Below are 23,399 nucleotides of genomic sequence, written 5' to 3'. Positions count from 1 at the left end.
GTTAATGATCCAGTTTCTCTTAATTTGGTGAGAGCACTTGGTAATGTTTAAGACCTGGACAGTATTTGGCATATTTCCATTCATTTTAGGATTTTTTTTTTTATAAATATTTTGGTATACAGATCTGTTTAGACCAGTGTGGAAACTTTAACCTTAATATTTGTGTTTCCATTATCACACTTAACTCATACACACAAAGAGCACAAATGAAGCAATGATAAAAACTTAAACTGATATTAAGTGGCTATTTACTGATTGGACTATGTACTAAGTAGCTTTCCTGTGATCTTAAGTCTAGTGGCTGAATTTTGTGTCTATTAATCAGTTTAAACAAGCTTTATAGGTAATGCAGAATTGTCAAAACTCTTACAAAAGGCTAAAAAAACCTGGAAAATAAACACCTAAGCAACTGAAACAGTTACCTGATTGTCATTCATTTATACCAGAACTCATCTTTACATTAAAACATTCCCTTTAAATCTAAAAAGATTACAGCTAAATGAAAACTCAGAATTTTGAGTTTCAAAATACCAAAATTAAATAATCCATTAAGTTCTCCAAAGAAGCGTTTTCTGTTTTCACACAAATTTAACCATTAGCACCATTTTCATCTTAATGGAATGGCAACATGTATTCTAATTCTTATAATACTGTTATCACTTTACCCCTCACTGATTTTGCTTTCACAATAATTTCAGTCAGGTGAGGGCAGTTTACATTGTGGTAAATCAAAATACTTGAGAGTTCTTCATGTCTCCTGGAGCCAGAAGTTACAGGAGTGGTGGAAGGTACTGGGTGTAAATGCCAGGGTTTTGGTTGCAGGGGTGTCTGCTGTGGGAGCAGACCAGGGGTTGCCCTGTGCCAGTCACAGCTGCCTCCACACCATTCCACCCCCTGCCTCTGTGACACACATACTTGATAATTACAATCAAAATACACATTCTTCACACATTCTTTACGATTTCCACTTACATCAACAAAAATTCTCAACATCAAAATCTAAAGTACTGTCATCACAAAAGCAAAAAAAAAAACCCCACCAAAAAAACAGTACATACACCATAAAACTCCTCTCCTTGTCCCATCACCACTTTACATCAACACATTTCTGACACCAGCATCCAAGCTCCCCACAATTATTGTTCTCCCTGGTATATTCTTCAGTCTGACTTTGGCCACTCTATCTTTCAGTTACTCTTGCTGCCTTGAACTTCTGAAGCCCCACATTGGGCACCAAAAAAGTGGGTTAGCCCTGGCCAGCAGCCAGCCTCAGCTGCTTGCTCACTCCCTCTCCACAGCAGAACAGGGGGATTAAAAAGCATGAGAGAATTTCTGGGTTGAGATAAAGGCAGGGAGATCACTTACCAGTTACTGTCATGGGCAAAAGAGACTCAAACCAAGGAATATTAATTTAATTTCTTGACAATTAAAGTAAATTTGGATGGTGAGAAACAAACTAAAACAACACCTTCCCCCCATACCTTTTCCCAGGCCTGAGGTCACCCCTTCACTCCCAACTCCTCTCCCCTCCAAGGGGCGCAGGGGTTGGGGCTGGGGGTTGCGGTGGGTCCCTCGCAGCCCTCTGGGCCGCTCCTCCCTCCTGCCCCGTGTCCCTGCTCCAGCCGGGCCCTTCCCCGGGCTGCAGTCCTTCAGGGACAACCTGCTCCCACCACCCTGCAGCCCTCGCTGTCAGTATCTGGGCATGGACACCCCAATACAATCACGCATGTCCTTTTTTTTTTAACTGAATATAGAATTGGGCAAAATGTTGTGGGTTTCAACTTGTGAAAAACAACATATGCTTCTACTGTGATGCTGTTAGTAATGAATTTTGACTTCAGACCTACAAGGGTACTAATGAATGTTCCGTATTTTATTTGGGATATAAGCTGTAAACAGTTGAGCACCAACTTGGGAAACACTGCCTGAAGTGAGCAGTTTCTATCCGGAGAGCATGTAGGCGTCTATAAGATCAGCTTTGATATGCCATTTCAACAGTAGTTCCATGCGGATGGATTTTTCCTGAATTTTCTCCAATGAAATGGGAGGCGTTTCTAATACTACTTAATAGTAGGTTTTTATTTCAGGCTGCTTTTTTTTTTCCCCCCTTCCTTTTTTTTACACATATGATTATTTTTCCAGTTTCCCCAGTCCATATTTGGCACTCCACTTGACGCGGATCTTCAGCAAAAAGGGGGATGTTGTCCATGTAGCCGGTCAATGCATATGTCAAATTGTGGCTTAAGAGCAGTGCCATGCGCTCCTTCCTTCTCCCCAGGGCTGAGCGTGCGTTGTCCACCTCCCACCCCCATCAACCCAGAGGACAAGGGCCCCAGTTCTGGTCAGTGCATGACAGTGCACTGCTCTGCTGCTAATGAGAACAAAATCAGTCATGCCTCATGGAATTTGGCGAAGGACAGTGAAAGGGGAGGTGATCACATATAACGGGGTTTTAGTTCTGTTGGACCCATGCAAGCTGCCTGAGTTTCCAACCAATCTGGAAACAAATACTCCTTTAACTTGGGTTAGAGTTTCTGCTTTTCTCGGTCCATCCCCATTGTTTTCTTCCTTAGTTTTCTAGCCATCTTCAATTCCTTTCATGTTTGTCACCCTCATTAACTACATCATACTACTACTCCTCAACTAACTACATAATACCACTTCTATTCACATTCTCCTTATCTCACAACATGTGTAGAATGGGTTTACTATTAAGATGGAAACAGAATTTTATTGTGAAAGAGATTTTTTTATTATGATCCTTGGTCTATATTTTGCACCTATAGGAAGCTGTTCAGTAAGGGGAGACTTGCAGGAACAGAACAGGATTCTCATTATAAGGAAATTTAATACTGCACTGGGAAAATAGATTCTGTCTTTATCTCTCTTAGATTCTCTTTGATAGGTAGTCATTGACTTCATGGGTTGCCACCTATGGTATTTCTCATTTTCTTAAGAGATTGGGGTCTACATTTGCAAGAGAAACAATCTGATCTGCAGCTGAGGTCAGTACTTTGAACACGTGAAGCGTTGTGGCCCTGCAAGTGTTATGAAATCATTCACTGATGTTTCTGAAGTCCCCAAATATACTGATATGCTCCACACATAAAAAAAAAACCCTAGAGGAAATTAAAATTGTATCTTTAGAATACAGTTTGAATAGTATGCAGTTAATATGTGATGGAGCTACATATTAAAGAGCAAGGAAAATTATTTTTAATAACTGCTTATTAATTGTGCATCTGTTTAAAAAATATGGAATGATGAACTGTGCAATTTAATAAAGCTCTTTTAACACAGAGGTTTGTATGTTTGTATCACTTTCTAAACCTTTAAAAACAACAGACTGTGGCAGTATGTTTCGCCAGTAACACATGTGATTCATCAGCAACATCTAAACCATTAAATCCATTGCCAAATGTAGGAGCAGTGTTGGAATAACTAGCAGTAGCAGCATGACTTGATGTGATGAACAAAGGATGCTTTCACAAATAATGGCTGATAGCTGATGTAGATACTGGGTGGAATTTAAGATTCTTTGGAGCATTCTTGACAACTCTAGGGAAGCCTGCATAGTAGCGTGCAGGACTCTTCTGCCTGTTTTTCCAAGCTCAATGTCTTTTGCCCAGTTCCATCCAGTGTGAATCCTCTGGTGCCCATTACAGTTTCTCTCCACACCCCCCCCGCCCCAAGCCCCCCCAGGTCTTTTCCTGTCAGGCTGTCACCTTCATCCCTTTGATCTCATACTCATGACTCCACACTACCTCTAAGGATCTTTGCCTTTTGTTCCCTTTCCCCAAAAGGTATTATTTACCCTAACGTATCCCAATACCTTTATCTCCCACCTCATGCTTGTATAATCTTGCTGTCCTTCCTCCACCCTCCAGTTTCAGGTGCTTGCTCTTGTTACTTTGCTGAGCTGCTCCAGGTCATCTTCCAAATCACAGCTTCTCGTTTCCCTTCTTTCCTGCATCTTCCTTTTCAACACCTCCATCAGACAGATCAAGCCAGACCTGAGTCATTGAGCCAAATGATGTTGTTCTGCCTTTAGACAGCAAAAAAATTATAACAGAATACTGTAGTTTGCCATGTTGAGCATGGCTTCTGGGCATCAGGCATTTCTCTACTCAGTCCCATAATAGCCATAGGTAAGACTGTTTACTTTTATAATGTCTGGGAATCTCAGAAATTTTAACATAGGATGAAAACTAACTAGAATTTACATGAGTTTGTGTAAACAGTATACGTCACTATTTTCTGAAAGTATGGGTATTCCATTTTCTCTCGGGTCACTTTATCAGTGCTACAGTGATTTAGAGTGAAATCTATTTTAATTGCCCACCTTCTCTCCTTCCCTGCGTACTTCAATCTGCTGTAAATCATTGGTGTTTTACTAAAGGGTTGATTAGTAACTTCCCCATCATCCTTCCCCACGTGGATACCAAGTATCTCATCAAATCTAATAGGGAAAAAAAACCCTTGAATATGTACATCCAAGCTTTTGTACACAATACCATTACCTAAGAAAGACTTGCAAGGATTTGAAAATTGTTTACAAAAAGCTAACTTCCTCTTTGGCTATTAAGCATTAGTGTTCTGTATTGTCAACCAAATGTGGAATCAATATGATAAGGTTACGAGCTTTAATGATTTATTTCAGTTGTCTTACCTGGAAGTCCAAGTTGGCTTCAGTTGTTTTATTTATATGTTAACACATATAAATTTTAAAAAAAGCACATCTTGGGGATAAAAGAAAAGCATTTCTTACTAGAGAGATGAGATACTGTCATACCTTCTGCAGGTGATTTATCGGAGTTATTTGTTACAAATGAAAAAGAACTTTTATATTCTGTGTATGTTGTTCTCTCAGATAAGAGTTTGCCAAAAGGTCTATATCGCTGGTTAGAAGGAGTTGTGTTGATACTCTGCTCTTAATATGTGTATAGAACACTGTTCTGAATCAATGTAATTTTTCCTGAGAGATTGTGATGATTATTCTTTCAGGCATGTATATATTGCACATTGAGAGAGGTTATTTGGAAACTTGGAAAAATTTTAATCCTGTTTTCTTCTTGTTTACACAGAAGGTGAAAGAGCTTTACCATCAATACCAAAGTAAGTTTTATGTTTTCTTTTCATATATGTTTTGAAAAAGAGTTTTGCTTAAGTGATGCTTTAGGACTTTATACATGCTTAATTGTTGCTTTTGGATTCTAGGACAAATAGCAGGCAGTGATTTGGGACCCTGGGACATAAATGACTGACAGCAGTATTAAACTGTAAAGATACCAGAAATAAAATCTGAGGAAAAAAGTGTATAAGGCATCGATCATATTTGACAGTGACAAAGGAAGGATGTTTTGGAAAAGACTTGACTGGGATTCAGGCTATTTATTTTGAGTCCCTGAGTAAATTTAATTATGGGAGTAATGCTAAACAGTTTTTGAATTGTGGTTTCAATCTGTGAATCAGTCCATGCTCTGTTTTTTCCTCTTTGTCCCCTTTTCTGCTTATGTGAAATACAGAAAATAGATTTGTTTTCCTCCTATCATAAACCTGTCATGTCACCTTTTGTTAATGGGGCCAGTCTGAGTTGGGATCTCTAGGTTCAGTGTAATAAAGAATACCATTTACATAGCAAATACTTTTTAATCTATTTTTTTAAATATAGTGTAGAAAAATTTTTCTTCAATAGTAATTGTGGGTTTGTAGAAAATTATATCAGGCAAATAGAGTTGCATTTTTTCCTCTGGCTAGTTTTATGGTGATACTGTATTCAAGGTATGCCGAGACATGCTATCTGCACATAATAATTCTTACAAAGTATGCTTAAATACCTCTCTGCATTGTTCTCCTTCCCAAGCTTTAAGGTAAATAAGAAAAGATCCCTAATTTAGCTCTGTTTGAACTAAGACTGCATCGTACGTTGTTGGAGTTGGTAGTCCATAACACAGTGGTAGGCAAGCCTATTAATTCTTCCTGCTGATTCTCTACACCCCTGGATTCAGTGGGTGGGTCTCTGGCAAGTTGTGATGGTTTTTTCCCTTTCCATCTGCAGTTCCTTATTGTGGCCTCCTAAACTTTTTTTTGCTTGTTTGTAATCTGACTGCTTTCTCAGTAGCCACATACAGACCCAGTTTAAAGTCACATATCATCAGTGTGTTCTCCTTAAACTGTATCAGGCAGTATCACCAGTATCCAGTAGCAGGAGATAACTGTTGAAAGACCTAATGAAATTCAGCAGTTTATAGTGTCTTATATCTTCCTTTTTTCCTTTGGGACACAGGGACTGTGCCTACTTTGACCCAGCCACCTCATTCTGTTTCTTCCTTGATTCCTGGAAGGAGTCCAGAATTGTTACTTTATTAACTTTTGGATGGCGTATGGAACACAATTTGGTCTTGAATCTGCAAGAAACCAGCCACTTAGATACTAGTGGTTGCTCCTCCTTCACAGGTCCTGCTGCAGTCCTTGCTAGCCAGGTAGCTTTGTCATGGTGCAGAAGGAGAGGATTTAAAATGCAGGGAGGAAAAGGAAATGAAAGTCCAGGCTGGAAGCAGTAAAATTGGTAAACTTAGTGTGGATTCATGTGGAAGAGGAAAATTTGTTTTTACTTAAATAGATACAACTGAGAAACACAAAATAACTTTGTAATTACATAAATATTATCCTTTTTTTTTTTATTTGTAGGGATTTCTGGGATAAAATAAGGTTTGAAGGCAAAGCTACTTCCCATTTTTGGAACAGTTTACCAAAACTGAATTTGTACACTTGAGTCTGTTTAAACAAGGGCACCACATGTGCTGTTAGGCAAGCAGCAGAGGAATGGGCTGTTGTCAAATATATAAAACTATTAGCCAACACCATCTTGCATCTGGAAAGATTTGCCTTTGCCAGATGAAATTCCAGATTTCTGGAAGCATGAAGTGCAGTACTCTTGCTGTTTTACCATTAAAATTGTACGTGAAAATAGTTCAGAAGAATTCATTGGAATTTCTATTACTAATGAACATTTATAGCTAACTACATTTAAATTTAATTGTTTTTCTTAATTTGCTTCACATGTAAATCAATTTAAAATTGTACAGGGTAAGTCATCTTACAGACAAAAATTCATACTTTATTTTCAGTAAATAGTACAGAAAGTAGAAGCACCATCAGATTACATTTGACAAAGCTTAGACACGCATGGATTGATCTTAAAAGTTTGTAGAACTTAGGTTTTGGTTTTTTTCCTTTAAATTTGCTCTGTCGTGAAGCAATATAGTAATTAAAACGGTAACGCATTCTTTCCGCTCTTACTCCCCCAGCTGGGTTTATAAATGGTAGATTCCTTTCTGACTTTCCTCCCCCTCAAAATCTGTCACTGTGGGAAATGGATTGGCCCTGCTAATTACAGTAGGTGCCCTGTTAGGATGAATTGCCAGTGTATGTGACCGTGAAGAATGTACAGCATTCAGCGATTCCAACCTCTGTTTTACAGGCTGGCCAACAATGAGAAGCAAGGAGTAAGGTCACACACAGTCTCTGTGTCAGGTAAGGCTCATTAAAAAAAAAAAAAAAGCAAGTTTGTTTATAAAGCTAGCAGATGTTTAGGCAGATTTTTTGCTCGCACTTAGCTCACTTCTTGCTACATGGCTATTGACTTTCGCAAGACTGTAGCTGTGCTGCCTTTGTAGTGCAGTTTCTGAAGAGAAACTTTTTGCAGCTATCCTGTGTAGTGTCGCTTGTGAGAACAGCCATATCCGTGCAGTAAGGCAGGGCCAGAATACTTCAAAGCAAGGCTGCTTGTCAATATTTTCAGTTAGCTTTGTATTGAAGTAGAATATCCTGGGCTAGAACTTAAATTACCTGAGTATGTGTTAATTATGAAGGAGCAGCTTTGAAAAGTGAAAATAGGCAATTAAATATTAATCATCGCTTTTCGGAAAGAAGAAACTTAATAGCTATATTTTTGTAGCTGCTGTTTAGATCAAAGCACTTAATTTTTGCTATTGAAAATCACAAGTTAATTGAAGGATGAGCATGTGAGGTAATACATGTTGTTTCTATAGCTTACAGGCTTCTGAGATTTCTGTTAGTTACTGTGGGGTTTTTTAAGTTTTTATACTTTAGAGAGAACGTTTTTCTTTTACAGAATCTCAGAACAAGTCCTTTTGAGGAGTTGATTCAGTGTCTTAGTAGAAAATACATTTCTAAATCCTTATACATAACATTTATTAAGGAGATTTTTCAATGCAAAAATGTATTAATATTATGACATGTTCCTATAGATTTCTAGTATTTGGCCACGAACTTCAGGAACCAATACTGTGACCCAGTGGAGTGTCCACCTCTGACTTAAAGAGAGGCTACAGCCCCACTTTAACATTTATGTGAGAGCTTGGTAGCACGTATTCAAAAACGCACATATTTCATACAAGAAGGAGAAAAGATGTTTGATTAATTTCCTACTTTTCAGATTCCTTTCCCCACCCTTAACCTCTTTTTAAAGATGTTTGCGATTCACCCCTTGGCATAGGAAGCCCAAGTAAACAGACCTTGTGCAAGAAAATAGATGAGAGGATCTGGAATTAAAATGTGTATCAAGTTGCAGAGGTGTAATAGAGCTTCATCAGTTACTGTTACCTCTCAGAGTCAAATAGCAGCTCTTCTTCCTTCAGTACCTATCAAGCAAATGTGGTAGATAAGCTAGATAAGCATGAAGCATGGTTAGCATGTTCTCTCTTGGTTCTGACCTGCGTGGCTCATTTCAGCTTTTAGAAAAAGTTGCAGTTTCTTAAGTGCTTTGCTTTTTAATCACTCACACAAAAAAAAGCTAATCTTCAGGACAAAGAAGTCATATTCCGCTGCCACCTCAAATTTTCACCCTTTCAATTTTTCCAAGAAAGCTGATATACTTTTACTATTAAAAGCAGTAATAAATGCTTATTTTGTGATCCTTTATTGCTGTCAATTTGCCTTTGCAAATTTAGGTATCTTTTGTTTGATGCGTTATATCTAAAATACTCGTGTCTCAGAGCACAAACTTGCTTCTTCTCTACTCTCAAAAGTACTATTTTGATTTTAATGTAGGGAAGTTAGTTGTAATACCACATAACCAGCGTTTAGGGCATCACATAAAGGTGAACGATGGGCAAATGAGAGCTTTGCTGTAGCACCAGAGAAGAAATAGATGTAGCAGCGCTGGAGTTGAGCTGGTTGTTCAAGTGAATGTCAAGGAAACTGTAAGGTGCAAAGCTGGCTCCTGATGCCATAAAACAATAAAATTAAACCTGAAAATATCGTTCTCTTTCTTTCCAATACCAAAATCCAATTAGGTATTTTTCTTGTATCGTAGTAAGGTTTTATATCTTTCCACAATGAAATCATTGTGCCTGATGCTTCTTTTTTATACCGTGTTACAAACCACTGGAAACGCTGACATAATACTGGAATGATTCAAGCCATTGCATTTATTATTCTCAAGGGTTTCTTCTTCTTTTAATATAATAAGGGTACATAGAACAGAGACATACTTTTTTTGTTGTTTCGGTTTTTTGCCCCAGAATTACTTGAAATGCATCAAATGAGGCATGAATGTCAGTATATTAAATTTAAAACCACAGACAGATTGTTGAGATGAAGTTGCATGATAAAGGTTTTTCCTTGAGAGATGCTTTCTCTAAGAGTAGCAAGACTTCAGAGACTTCTCTTAAGTCCCCAAAGGAATCAACTTGTTATAAAGGAAGTCATACTTCATGTAGATGTGACGAAGTGTCACTCCTGTTCTCTCATGTAACTGATCCATCAGTATGGAACAGCGGAGGCAACAGATGTACATAATGTTCAGTTAACCCCAGAGTTACAGGTCAGCAGAGTCTGACAGCTGACAGCATCCAGTGCAAAGCCAGCTGTGGGTGATGCTATCCTGGTTTGCAGAATAAGAGCTTTTCTCTGGTGACATTTAAATGACTTAGAGCTAAGGGCTTCAAATAAGACAAGCTTTTATAACTTACTGACAGCTGTAACGTCCTTCATGCCTTTGATACTTTAAATCATAAATTAACTCTGACGTTTGTTTTCAGTGAGATTGTTCTCCTTTGTTTAGACCTCTCCCAGTGCTAAAGCTAAATGGCAAAAATCTGAGACAGGCAGGAAAATCAAGCAGACATATTTATAGTATTAACACCCTTAGTTCTAAAGGAAAGTTTCACAGTGAGTTCCCCACCACAGTTTGGGGCAACCAGCAATAGCCAGAAACCAGCATGAAACATGATTTGATGGTCTAAAAGTCCAGGTATCTGTCTGAAGTTTTGTAAGTTTAAAAACGAGCCTGTTAATGAAAGACACCTTGTCTGTCTTACTGAAATATTAATATACCTTGAAATACTTCTCGTCTAGTGAAATGAAAATTTGTTCTTTCCAAGTGTTTCAGTATTCCAAAGCATACAAAGATAGAAGGGTTTTCAATACTACTTCTTTTTTTTTTTTTTTTGCTCTAAATAAAGGCCATTTCAAACTAGTGAAGTGTGAAGTTGGTTTCAGGAATCCAGAGCAGCAGAATGCTGAACCTGGGAGCCAAGAAGTGTTCTCTTATGGCTGTGTGTCACTGAACCAGGTTTCACCACACACCTCTCCCTGCATGCTTCTGTTTCTTATGGTATTATTTGTCTGCCTTGCTTCTCCAAATTTAATGTTCCTTACAGTGTGCACTGTCTTTCCCTGTGTGCAAGTAAGATGCCTGCCAGATTTCCTCTGTTTTTTAAAGCATAGTAATAATTTTATCCCTCAAATTTTACATTTGCGTGTGTGTAGGATTATAAATAAGCATAAATAAGAAGTCCAATTAAATGAGTTGGATTTTAGATTTCTTTGGTATTCATCTGATGTTTTGGTTTAAGCTACTGTGATTCACCAGAAGCAATGAGTCTTTTAGCTAATAGATAGTTCCAACTTTTATCTCCTTCTACTTCTGTCTTTACATTAAAAAAGAATTCTTTGTACTTAGCCAAGAGCGTACCGTCAGGAAACAGTAAGGCTAAACTATTTGCTCTGTGCAAATAGTATATCAAATTTGTAAGCAGCAGCAAACCAGTTTATTATAATTTTATTGACTAGATTTCCGGCTGTTTTGCTTGGAGTCACCTTATTAAAATGCTCTACTCTAGTCTACAGGAACTTATTTTGGCCAGCAGTTTGTTTTGAAATAGCAAACATTAGCCTTAGTAAGGTGATGCATATATTTCCTGATACTCGTATTTCCAAAAATAATAATTTACCTAGTCAATTATATGTTATAAAAAGTTCTTCATAAAATGAAATTAATAAAACCATACTTTGCTTGCTCCCTTCTTACATAAATGCTCTCTGACACAGAGTTCTTTAGTTTCTTCTGCCCCATCCTTGCTTATATAAATATGACCAGGAAGAATAAATATGCTTTTGCATCCCTTGGCTAATCGCTGTGCCTCCTTTGCACTAGAGAATTCTGTGGACATAAATTTTTTTAATCATAGCTCAAATGTTGCTTTACATGCAGTGCTACAGAATATGACATTTCAGGCCCACTTGTTTCAGCGAGTATTGAACAAGCAGAGTATTGAACAAGTCTTGGCAATGTTAGGTTCTTGGCAGTGGTAGGTTTACAGTTGGGCTCAATAATCTTAAGGGTCTTTTCCAACCTAAATGATTCTGTGATTCTAAGCAGTCACTCTTGGCATTTGGATATTCAGGTACTGCCGAGTAAAATAACGTGTTTGTAAGGAGGGAGGTGTAACTGGAAAGATGACAGTAAGGAAGAAGATGAGCCATTCTGCAGGAGCCAGCACAAGGCGTGTGCCTGAAGAGGGTTTTTAGGGCCTGCCACAGGGTTGGTCTTGGTTCAAAGGGGGTGCTAGTTTTGCAGCTTTAGCGTGTGCTGCTTTGGTGAAGGAAATTGAAAGCTGTCTGAAAATATGGTCCCTGTTTCAGATGTTAAGGCAGACTGTTTGAGTCATCTCAGTAACAAACCCCAGGACACACGCGTTTAAAAGGGAAAAAAATATTTATTCATCATCTTGTTCCCTAGCTGGTTAGTAACACACGTAGCATTTTAAAGTAAAAAGGGGTGTAGCTGTAAGTGCATGGTAATATGATGGCATAAGTTTCTAATAATGCTGGTGTGCCATTGCCTCATTGTAGAGGAAAAAAAGAAAGTTTGTTTGCTCAGTGGCTCTGTAAGAAGTTATAACTGTACCCCATGGTTTAGATCTGTCCAGTAACATGCCCCGCAAAGGAGAAATCGGGTCTCTTGGAGAGAGTTTTCTTACAGGAATTGAAGGATTTTATCATCCTGAAAGACAGGCTTCTCAGCTAGTTTCCAGGTTCTGCCTTAGCATCACAGATTTATAGTATAATATCATTACACTTAAATCACGTACGGTGGTTAACTCCTGATCATGGCAGTGAAGTGGCATGAGAGTTCTTCTCTAAGGTGCTACTGATGAGCAGATCCTGAGTTTGAAGTAGTTGCCACTTTAGTCATACCACTTAACCTGAAATTTCAATTTGAATGAAAAACATTCTCTTTTAGATGAGATAAGCATGCTTTAAGTGAGATTTTAGTATGCAGAAAAAATTATATGGTATAGTAAATCTGTGAGAGGGACTTTCAGTAGGTTACCTAGAACAAACTGAAATATAGCAGGAGCCACATGCCAAAATGCAGCAAACAGGAGAGAAAAAATGACTAAAAGTATTCACCTGATTTCACCATTACAACAATTAAGAACGTTCTTAATGAAAGAGCTGTGAGCATACAAACGGACCTGAATGTATGTGTGAATGATGAGGGCTAATCAAGCTGTGAACAAGGATGGAAAGATAAATAAGATTTTATTGAATCACTTCTGCTTGCAAAGCACAGTGTGTGCTCTGTTTCATGATTCCTGTGCTCAAAATGAAGGTCTGCCCTGTGCTCAACTCTGAAAGAGTTTCTTGTGTGGGACTTGTATTTCCTAGTTCCATTTGAATTAGTTGGTAGGGGAAGAAGGTGTTCTTTGCTTGAGGTTGTAAAGGTGGGAGTTTTTTTCATGTTCATTTTATCAAGTCACTCCAAAAAGACAATGCTGAAAAGTGTAAGTAAATTTTTGAGATGAAAAATTTTATCTTAAGTACTTACAACTATGTCTGCTAGCTCAATTATGTCATACTCTACAGCTCACTTCTGAAAAGAAAGACTAACAGCCTTAACATAAATTGCATAGTTACACATTCACATTACTAAGTGATTAGAGGAATATAAAGGCTCTTCACAGCTGTAGCTCTGCCATATGTGGGAGACATTCAAGCCTAAGATTTATTGCAGATTAATTTTACAAACCTTGAGCAAGTCATTAGCCTCCCAAGTTCACGGAGTTACTTGTTTCTTAACTCACCCAGCTCTTCTGCTAATTAATAAGATAATACAGTTAAAAATACCCTTAATGTTAATAAATTACAATATTTCAGATTCCCATCACAGTTGAACAGATTGGTGGTGTTATCTTTTTGTATTTTAGACTGACTGAAATGCTTCTTTTCCTGCCCAAGAAGAGCAGAATGAACTGTGGAGTCAGTCTAAACAGGTTGCCTCCCTATCAGTGCCTAGGAAGTTACTGCATTGCTTTCATCAGTCTGTGTCGTTGCTTAAAGAGTTCTTCCCCTCCTACTCTCCTCCTTTGTGATCCATTCATTTGATATGAGCAGACACTTCTGCTTCGCTAGTAATGACACTGGAGTATGACTAAAGAAACGTTCCACGCAGTATTAGGTTTGGGGTTTTGTTGTTTATGTATAAACATACTTGATGTGACAACAGCGTAGGGCTCATTTTATTTCAAAATCTTGAAGACAAATGGATTTATTCCTTCTACAGATTTTTTTCACGGTTTTCCATCAAACTGGTTCAGGAATGTATAACTAAAATAGAATGGAACATTATCAGTTTCAGCCTCCCAGCGTTGATTATCTGTTCATACAAGCCTAATGAGGAGCTCTAGTAGTAACTGCCCTCTAGCCTGGTCGCTTCCTTTCTAACATAACCTGTTGCATAGCAAGTGATTTGGTCTTTTCATACACAATAATTTTAGTACGGAGAAGAGGAACTAAATAAAAAAAAGTCCAGTGAAGTCTTCAGCAGCATTTCTGAGCATTAGGGGCATTTAGGTAGGCGGTAGCAACACCCTGGCTGGAGGCTGGTGTGAAATTGTGGAAATCCTTCTAAGCAGTAGTCATTTCAAGGAGGTACTCTAAGCTCCTCAAAAAGTGTTGGAACGTCTGTTTGTTGGATTTTTCTTAACTTGGAATCAACTCTTTAAACTCTTTACCTAAATAAACTTTCTTTTGTAGCTAGACTTGAAGACATGGTAAGTTTAGGGCAAAGCAATCTTCCATTTAGTCTGGCAGAACAGTTGAACAAACTTTAGACAATAAATCATAAAGGCAAAGTTTGAAATACGGAAGACTGGTTGGACTCCGTGTCACAGGGCATCAGGATCCACACATGATGAATTAAAAGCACTTTTGCCATTTCAGTCTGCCTTTCATATGAAATAGGTGAGTCAGGTTTCAGTCAGCTTCTGCCACCCATGTATCAATGTAAGAGCGAACAGCATTTCAGCATTTCAAGCCTAAATTAGCTATGTAGCCTGAGCAGTCAGGTCAAGAGTTGAAACATCTCTTTCCTTTTAGATAGCTTGCATTGCTTCCAGCGACTCTATACCTGTTCTTGTGTTTCAGTACAGAGTATTGGATTCCTTTATTCTTATTTCAATACCTTTTCAGTAGTCTCTTAAAATAGCTGTAGTATTTTTTTCTTTCATACTATGTCTGAAGCTTTTTATGAATGTTACCTCAGGTTTGTGTTAGAATGATAGTGCTGAAAATTGTGTTATGTGGTGTTAGGAAGATAAGTCCCTAGGAGTGCAGTAACGTGGTATACACAGAAATGCCGATACACTAACTTACTCAATAATTTTGCCCTCTCCTTTCACCTCTTAGTTTTTAGCGTTGAATCTGATTAATGTTCTGTCATTTTCAATGACATGTAAATTTTCAAAATTGATAAATGATTTCTGTTTAATCACCCCAGCAGTTCTTACGATGGTACTTTTTTGTCGTTTAGGATGCAGTGATAAATCTCACCCACTTGTTTTAACTTTGGATTAAAATTGCCATCTTAGCGAAGCAAGGGTTGTAAATAATAGTGCATTATCCATTAGATTTGCATGCGTGAAATTCAACATGCAGCCTCCACATTGCACAGTGATTGAAACACACTTAATACACCTTTAAAAAAATTCTGCGCATTATCCCTCAAAATCTGGCCACTAAAAAGTGCACAACTGCGTATAAGATGGTGCTTTCATGAAGTATAGCTGCTTTGATGGTTCTTGGGTTTTCAGAATCTATGAATAATGTGAAGTTATTTTTATTAAAAGGTAATTGTCCTTTTCCACCCTTCCTCCACTCCTCCCACCACTGACCAGTATGCTGCTGCTGTCGTACTGGGTTGCTCTTTTGTCACCTGTACCTCCTGCCTGTATAACTCAAGGTGGCTGGACCTCGCTCTCGAGTTTTGACTGTGAAGGACTAGCAGCAACAAGATGCAGGTTTTTGATTGAGCAGGTTTTTAAACCGCCTCTCGCATTTCCTGAGATAGAGGAGAGAGGGAGAAGAGGAAAGCAGAGAGGAGCAAATAGATAACGAGAAGTAAAAGGAGCAGCTATCCCCAGGTTTTTAGTGTCGTCTTGTGGCCTTTGTCACCTTGTGAAAGCAGTTGTGGCTTCTTTGTACCTCCTCCTACTCTAAAATATCTCTCCTCCTGATAAGGGCTTTACTAATGAAATGCAGTAGGTTGACTAGGAAAGGGGACAGTGAGGACAGTGCCATGGGGCCCTCACCCAGAGGTCCTTGGAGAGCTAGAATATCGATTGGCAAGACAGGTCTGCACTGACGATAAAACTCCAGTGGCAGATTTCAGATCATAAAACATGTCAGTGTTGTATTTCAGTGGGACAGAGAAACTGTGTTTTCCTGCTGTGTGAAATACTTGTTTTGTGTTAAGTTCTTTTAAGGGTCCAGAATGTCAATATGTCCATGTTTAAGTCTGGTGACTGGCACTTAAATCAGAATTTAACTGTAGCACAGTCCAGTAGAACTTAGATGGGGAGCTTGCAAAAGTGAGTTACACTGCTGGGATAGACAATGCTTTTTGGGTTGTCAGTGGATGGTATATATAGTTGGCAAAAGCTGACTTTTTAATAGATTCTAGTCTCACTTTTAAAAATTGAAATAAGAATAACTTTGCTGTAGAATGGAATTTGAAGGAAAATACCAGATATGATTTAAAGTTTCAACAACCTTCGTATATCCGTTTGCGTATACAGAATTGTAATGTAAACCTTTACTTTTATGTTCATTCATTGTAGATGTTCTCTCCAGTCTCTTTTCTTTTATTTCCAAATAATTTGTTTCTGTTTTTCTCTTTCCTTTTCTTGCCTCTTTGTAAAGGAGTCAATCACTGTCAGCATAAAGTAAAGAAAGCTAGACGCTTTCTCCCTTTCGTCTTCTGTTCCCATGAGCCGCCGCCTAAGGGTACTGCACTGCTCTTTGTATAGGGCTGCCTTATTAACCCAAAAGCTGAATATACTAACGCAGTTACTGTTTTTTTTACTACTTTAGCCTCAGGTAAACAGAGTTCCAAGAATAATTTCATTAAATTTCTGCTACCCCTTTCCTCCTATTGAATTGGATTTTCATGCAGTGTCACAAACTTGCTGGTCCTCATTTTTATGGGGGACTTAGTTTTAAGCATCGTATTCTACAATGATAAACATGTTAATAATTTCATTTATATAGCTATGCAGCCCCTGTATACTCGTGGGGGTTTTGGTTAATGTGTTTTTACTTCATTCTTGGACCCCTGATATAGCATGCTTATGAATGAAATAGAATAGCAACAACAAGCATCAGCTTAAGATCACTTTGAATTAAATATTGAATACAGTGATGTTTTTGGCTGCATACTGGTTCAGCATTTGGTCTGGACCAGTTTGGCTTTGTTAGGGGTAAGAAGAATTGGAGTAATAGGTGCATTACTTTTACAACATTAATGCTCATTTTCCTTTTATTTATAAATAATGTCTAAAGTGCATCAGCTTGTGCTGTGGGTGTTGGTGTGGAATAGGGCCGCTACCATAAATTTGGAATATGGTGCTCATTTGAACAGCTTCCCAGTAGAGTTGATCCATTTGAAACTGGTTTAAATTTCAGCTTTGTAAAACTGCAATATGCTCTGTATAATTAATACTTAGATGGTTCCATTTCTTACTCATGTCTTAGTGATAGCCCAGGATTGTATTTCCTTTGAAAGGGTGAACACCAACTCTAGTTATCCGAAGTCGTAAGTGTGTGTGAAAAGTCCAATTGAACTGACTCATCTGGCTTTAGATTTGTTTTGTACTGGAGTATTGACTTAAATCAGAAATTGGCATTTCTTAACAATGCATTAAAATAGTTTCACTTCCAAATTTAATTTTTGTGTAAATTTGTGTTTGAAAGTCAATAACTCTGTTTCATCATACAAGCTGCTTAGAACATATCTTTGTCCCTTGGGTTTTAGGTGAGAAGTCTTAAATTCTGCTACTTTTCTGGTTTCTCTTGAGTCAGGTATATAATATAACTGCAGTCTGAATACTTTTGGATTACTCATGAATTTAATAGTATATTTCCCCCTTCCCCTTCTCTGTCCCTTCTCTCTCCCCTCTGTTTTTCTCTTTCCTTGCATGCCACCTGGATCTGCAGATGAAATTAGTGGGGACGGTAATATGTTTTCTAGTCTGTGTGTTACTAACGTGCAATATGCAACTCTTATATCCATGTACCACTTAATGCGCATTTCAGTAATAAATTTTATACAGATTTAATATTAAAAAGCAGTCTGCTTTGGACGTTAGCCAATAAATATTGTACTTTACAGGCTGTGCAACTAACACTTTCTGCTAAACTGGAATTGAGAAAGGAAAAACGATTTCAAACACAGAGGGATGCGGTATTGCATGCGTTTGCAATGAGAGCTTTGGCACGATGCAAAGGAGGTTTAGAGGTTTGCAAGAGTGTCCATTCAGTTTGATTGAAATGGTTGTATCACAGAAATTTTTCGGTCAGTGGGCGAGGTCAATGGATGTAAGACATGAGAAATTAGTCTACTAAGTGATGCTTCAAAGGCATGGTAGCATCAGAGTGCTCTGTAGTCCACTACTGCTCCTTGCATTAAAAGAAGCTGTACCAGATAGATTAATGTAGATTGAATACATGAAATATTAATCAGGTTTCAGCTACCCCAAATGCTAATCTTAAAGACAGATTTTAATGTTTTTCTTCAAAACTTTGCAACTTACTACAAAATATTTAACTCCTTCAGACTGCGTAAATCTTTTTTTCTTGAACATACTGACTTGCTATCCTCTGAAAACAAGTTGGGTTTTAGTTTTGTTTTTTAAAGAGATTTTTAGGTATTTTTCTAAAGGATTCCACCTGATGTTGGGAAAAAATCAAACTGCTAATACTGATAGTGTATGTATCTTTATTCTCATAAAAGGGAGGTACTAAAAGGGCATAAAAAGCAGTATGCAAAGGAAGGCGATAAGGAGAAACAGAGATAATGTCTTGTGGCCTTCCTCTCAGTAAAATATAAAGAGCACGTATAACTTTTCACCTCCTTTCTCTCCTTCAGATATAAATCAAAGATAATACTATCCCAATTTTCTTTCTTTTCTTAAAACATTAAAAACTCAAAGGACATTTTTTCTCTCATAAATTCAGAAAGTGTATTTCAGATACTGACCCTACATAGCTTTTGATTGGTGCTTGTCTTCTTTTGTAAATTATGGGCTCTGATAAATGGGAAAAAAATCACGAAAAGGGCAATTTGAAACATGTAGTTAAAGTCATGGATTAGCTATTATGGATTTAATACCCTAGGATGTTTTTTTTCTACTGTTTAATAAATGCATTCAGATTTAGTAAAGCTCCAATTACGTCACTGATCTGTTCCACCACGATTGTATCTTTGTCCAAAAGCGACCTGTTTCTTTTTCTGTCTAAAAGAATCTGGGATTGACCAATGGCTGAAGAGCTTCAGTGCTGATTTTAAAATGTGTGAGAGAGCAGCGATAATGAGCCCTACTTTTAAATCTTAGTTTTTCTAGACTTATCAAGGGCCTTGATGATAGACCATCTCCTGGAATTGCTGCTTTGTTGTGTTTAGACCTTGAGACTGCTGTAACACATTCTTCTTCGGAAAGCAACCTGGGGAGCCTTGCCCAGCTGAGTTTTGCTTTAGACTCCGTGTAGGTTCTGGAATATCTCTTAACAGACATAGTCTTAGCAGACTTGGTAACAGTCTCGTAATACATGACTCTTAACTGTGGGGTAAAGACTGCACGTGAGGGAGGTCAGTTATCATTGTTGCAGAACACTTTGAGCAGATCAGTGTTAATGCCTTGATTGAATTTTCCTTTAATTCCCAGAAACAATGCGAGACATGTAGGAATTATTTTCTGAATTCTTACTATATATTCCTTTCCAGAGTGTAAATGTGTAACAAGAAATACTGGTTTAGTTAATTCATAGATTTAATTTATTTGGATTGACTGCTGAAGATCCTTTTAGTTTCTGGCTGGTTTTGGGCGATGTATCAAAACCATATAAAGTTCTCTGCAGTGTTCTGATAATACTTTTATTATGAAATAACTTCATTAATTTAAAATAGCGAGATGAACAAGCCAAGCCATTTATCACATCTTGTAAGTACTGTTCCAGAATCAGTGTGTCCAAAGTGTGACAAAAGTGTTTGGTTTTTTTAAAGACCAGTGTGGCACCAGTTCTAGTTTCCAAACTTTTAAAATTCTTCTCAAATATGTTTATAATATCATTCATTCAGGTTTTTTTACATGAAGAACTTTCTAGTACCCTCAAATACTAGCTTGTAACAATAGTTACATTACAGGTACAGTTAAATTACAGTTATAGTTAATATACCACACTTAAAAACATCTTACCACAATATTGCGAGGAAGCAGGGTGATTTATCCTCATCACATTGGTGTCACACTAATGATTTCTTTCAAATGGATGCTTATTTTTTATAGTAAACTAGGACTTATTTTCTACAAAAACATTAGTTTACAATGTAGGGAGGGAAAATCATACAAAAAAGAGATTAGTGCCTTGCAGTATGCTGCCTGTTTAGAATTATGCACTGTCTTTATAATTAATTGAATTTTCATTAGGTGACTCTGTTTTGCTGTGTCGTAAGTGGAAATTGCCTAGCAAAAATTTAAATGACATAGAATTTCCTGATTCTATTTTTACAAGACATGGTATATTCCTACAGGAGTCTGAAAAAAAAACACTTTAATTTCATTTAAGTAGTATGAAGTTAGGATCATAAAACTACATTTATTCACTGAAGTGTTTTGCACTTCAGAGGTTATAGGCAACCTGTAGTTTCCCAGTTGTTAAATATTCAGTTCATCTGAAAATTAAGTTTCTTGTTTATGTATGTGGATATTTATGAGCCTTGCTCTGGTTTCAGAGTTGGGTTAAGTTGGTTGAACTGAGGGCTGCTGCCAAAAAGGATCATCCCATCCTTCTTTCCACTCTCACTGTGGCTTTGTCACATTCACCACTCAGAAACCATACCTCTAGAAATGATGCCAGGGAGGTGTAGGGATATACATATGCTCCAGGGCAGATGGGGAAAAAGGGGGAGTAAATCATACCTTTTAGAGGTGGCCTAAAACCAACCACCTGAAACCAACCGTGAAAACTGCATACGGGATTTGAAATGATTAAATTTCGAGAACCTCTCTATGCATTTAAAGTTGGTGAGTAGAATGTAACAGCCTTGAAGTGAAAAATTATCTCACTGTTGTGGACTGGTTTTGTAACCCCCGGAGGAATTTATCTGACCACTAGGAAACGACCCCCCCACACTGGAAGTTCTTTAGAGCAGAAGGACCTGATACGACTTACACCATTTAAACCAGTTTGAGAACAGATCATGTAAAAGTCCTGAGTTTTAAGCAGAGGAAGAAATACACTGTCATTTTTCTGAAAATTTTGAGAACTGGTTGTTTTCTTGATGTTGATTCTTGACAGCAAAACTGGTGGTGAATTTCCACTAAACCAGAAAAATTGAGACTAATGCAAGAAAAATGGGTGTAAGGCGAGAGTGTGACTTAAAAGATCTTTATGCTCTAGAAGACTGTGAAAAAGTAACTCACCTCGCCACACTGACAGTAGGTCAATGCTGCCCTGGAACATCTTTACTGTTTGTTCTGCCTGTTTGACATAAAAAGCTAGCAAACTATTCACACTGTATTGAAGGTAAAGCAATTTAATCTGTTAATAATGTTTTCTCCTCATTGCAGTGGAATTTGCTGTTAAAAAGATTTTAAGTCAACAGTTTAGATGGGTTTAAATTACAGAACTTGAACTTTTTTGAATACAAATGAATCTTATTTTTATTTCTTGTTGAATGCATCTATGTGATGTAGTATAATTGGCACTGAGGTCATTATCATACCATAAATTATGCATGAGCAGGTTTTATTCATGCTATTGTAAATGCATCCCAGCAATGGTGAAGTTGGGGGTTGTGACATATCAGCCTTGATAAATTGGAGATATTGTTCTGGAGAATTATTTTCATCTGCTTTTCCCGAAACTCTTCACTTGTTCCCGTTACAGAGACAGATGACTATGCAGAGATTATAGATGAAGAAGATACTTATACAATGCCATCAAGTAAGTATGGAAGTTAACTTGGGAACTTTTCTATCCAAAATCTTCTTCGGTTTAGCAGGAACTGAATCTTATATTTTATCCTTAAGTAATATGTGTGCAAAGAAAATATTGTTTACGGTTTTGAAAACTCATAGATTCAGTGTTTTTCAAGGTCAGGTTTTGAAGCAAATAAAACCAAAATCTGTTTTGCTGCTGTCGGTGACTTCACAAAGAAATTTGGTTTGTGTCTCAAAATGTACATTTTTTGATTGTGATGCCAAACTCAGCGCTTAAAGAATGAGTAAGATTTCTGTGATAAGAGCAAACAATTTGGAAAGCTTCTGTGTATTGCTGTCTAACTGTATCTCACCCTTGCTCTATGACAGACCTGCTGCTCTCAAATTCCATGATAGAGGAAGGTCATCTGTACCACATGCAATTTTGTTAAAGATGAAAGACTTTAGGGACAAAAATAAAAATTCAAAGTTCTTCTGAGTCTTCATCTTTGAAGTCAAAAAAATGATGTATTAGCCGCCACAAGGATTTTATTTTAAGGCGTATTTGAATTACAATATCATCTTAAACTGTCAAGGCTATCTAATTTAACATGAAAGTCTAGTATTCTGATTTTAAAAGTTGTGTCTGTGAAATTACAGTTGTGTTTTAACAACTAAGGATTTCTCTAGAAGTAGACAATCCGTTGATACGCGGACCTGCAAAAATGTTGGGTTTGGTTAGTGTAAGAGGGGAGGATGGTGCTAAACTGGTACCACGTGCTGCTGCAGAACCATGAATATATGTCAGGATTTCTGGAGTTTACCATGTGGCCAGGAGTGTTCCATGATCACTTCAGTGTCTACAACATACTTTCTACTACTGTGGAAAGTATTTGAAAAGCAAGAATATATGTTTTGAAAAACATATATATTTGAACATAAATATTTGAAAAGCAAGAATATATGTTTTCCAGAAATAAACAATGTGTTTTGAATGTCTTGCAGTAAGTCACTACATGATTCTACTAAAATAATTGCAGGATCAAAAAGTACTGTGATAAATTAAATTCTTTATGTTTTGTTAACATACTAACTTTGTGTGAACTTTTTTTTTTTTTCCTAATCTTTTCATTTAAATTCATGGAAGTAATTACTTGTGGGCCCAGCCCTGGATGATGCTGAACGCTTAAGTATGCATACAATTCAAAGCCCATGAGATGGGCTGTTGAGCTGAAATTCATTAAGTGCTTTGGTGGATTGAAGTGGACTCAAGTGTTCAGCTCTCAAAGGACTGAGTCAGTAAAGATCACAAGAACAGACCTGTGACTTCTGCTAATGTAAACTTAAAATTGCATCAGTATATTTGTTCATTTTTAAAAAAAAAAAATGTTAAAAAATGTTTGTCCTTGTCTTGGTTTTAAGAAGCTATATCTAAGTAAGCATTTGATTTTTCTCTTAATTGCACTGCAGAAAGCTATGGAATAGATGAAGGTAACAGGAGACCCTTTACCCATCCCTGTATGCTTGCAATTTGGAATGATGTGGAATTTTTAAGTTTACTATTCACTTTCATTTAATAAACATTTATAGTTAAACCAGTTAGCTTTGGGA

General features: G+C 37.4%; 1 protein-coding gene across 10 annotated transcripts in view; it reads left to right on the top strand.

Moving 5' to 3' along the window:
- PTK2 (protein tyrosine kinase 2) overlaps positions 1-23,399 on the top strand; it is a 230,008-nt gene that overhangs the window by 154,450 nt on the left and 52,159 nt on the right. For 4 of the 10 annotated variants that reach the window (XM_074888817.1, XM_074888763.1, XM_074888825.1 and 1 more), the window contains 6 exons: positions 5,085-5,115; positions 7,484-7,536; positions 16,513-16,596; positions 17,806-17,823; positions 21,757-21,813; positions 23,259-23,279. In XM_074888817.1, coding sequence (XP_074744918.1) covers positions 5,085-5,115; positions 7,484-7,536; positions 16,513-16,596; positions 17,806-17,823; positions 21,757-21,813; positions 23,259-23,279 — 264 coding nt within the window. The remainder of the gene's footprint in view (positions 1-5,084; positions 5,116-7,483; positions 7,537-16,512; positions 16,597-17,805; positions 17,824-21,756; positions 21,814-23,258; positions 23,280-23,399) is intronic. The other 6 variants (XM_074888791.1, XM_074888840.1, XM_074888782.1 and 3 more) reach the window with 5 other exon arrangements.

The sequence above is a fragment of the Strix uralensis genome, chromosome 1 (assembly GCF_047716275.1).
Source record: "Strix uralensis isolate ZFMK-TIS-50842 chromosome 1, bStrUra1, whole genome shotgun sequence".
Classification (NCBI taxonomy): domain Eukaryota; kingdom Metazoa; phylum Chordata; class Aves; order Strigiformes; family Strigidae; genus Strix; species Strix uralensis.
This window is presented reverse-complemented; position numbering and strand designations above follow the sequence as displayed.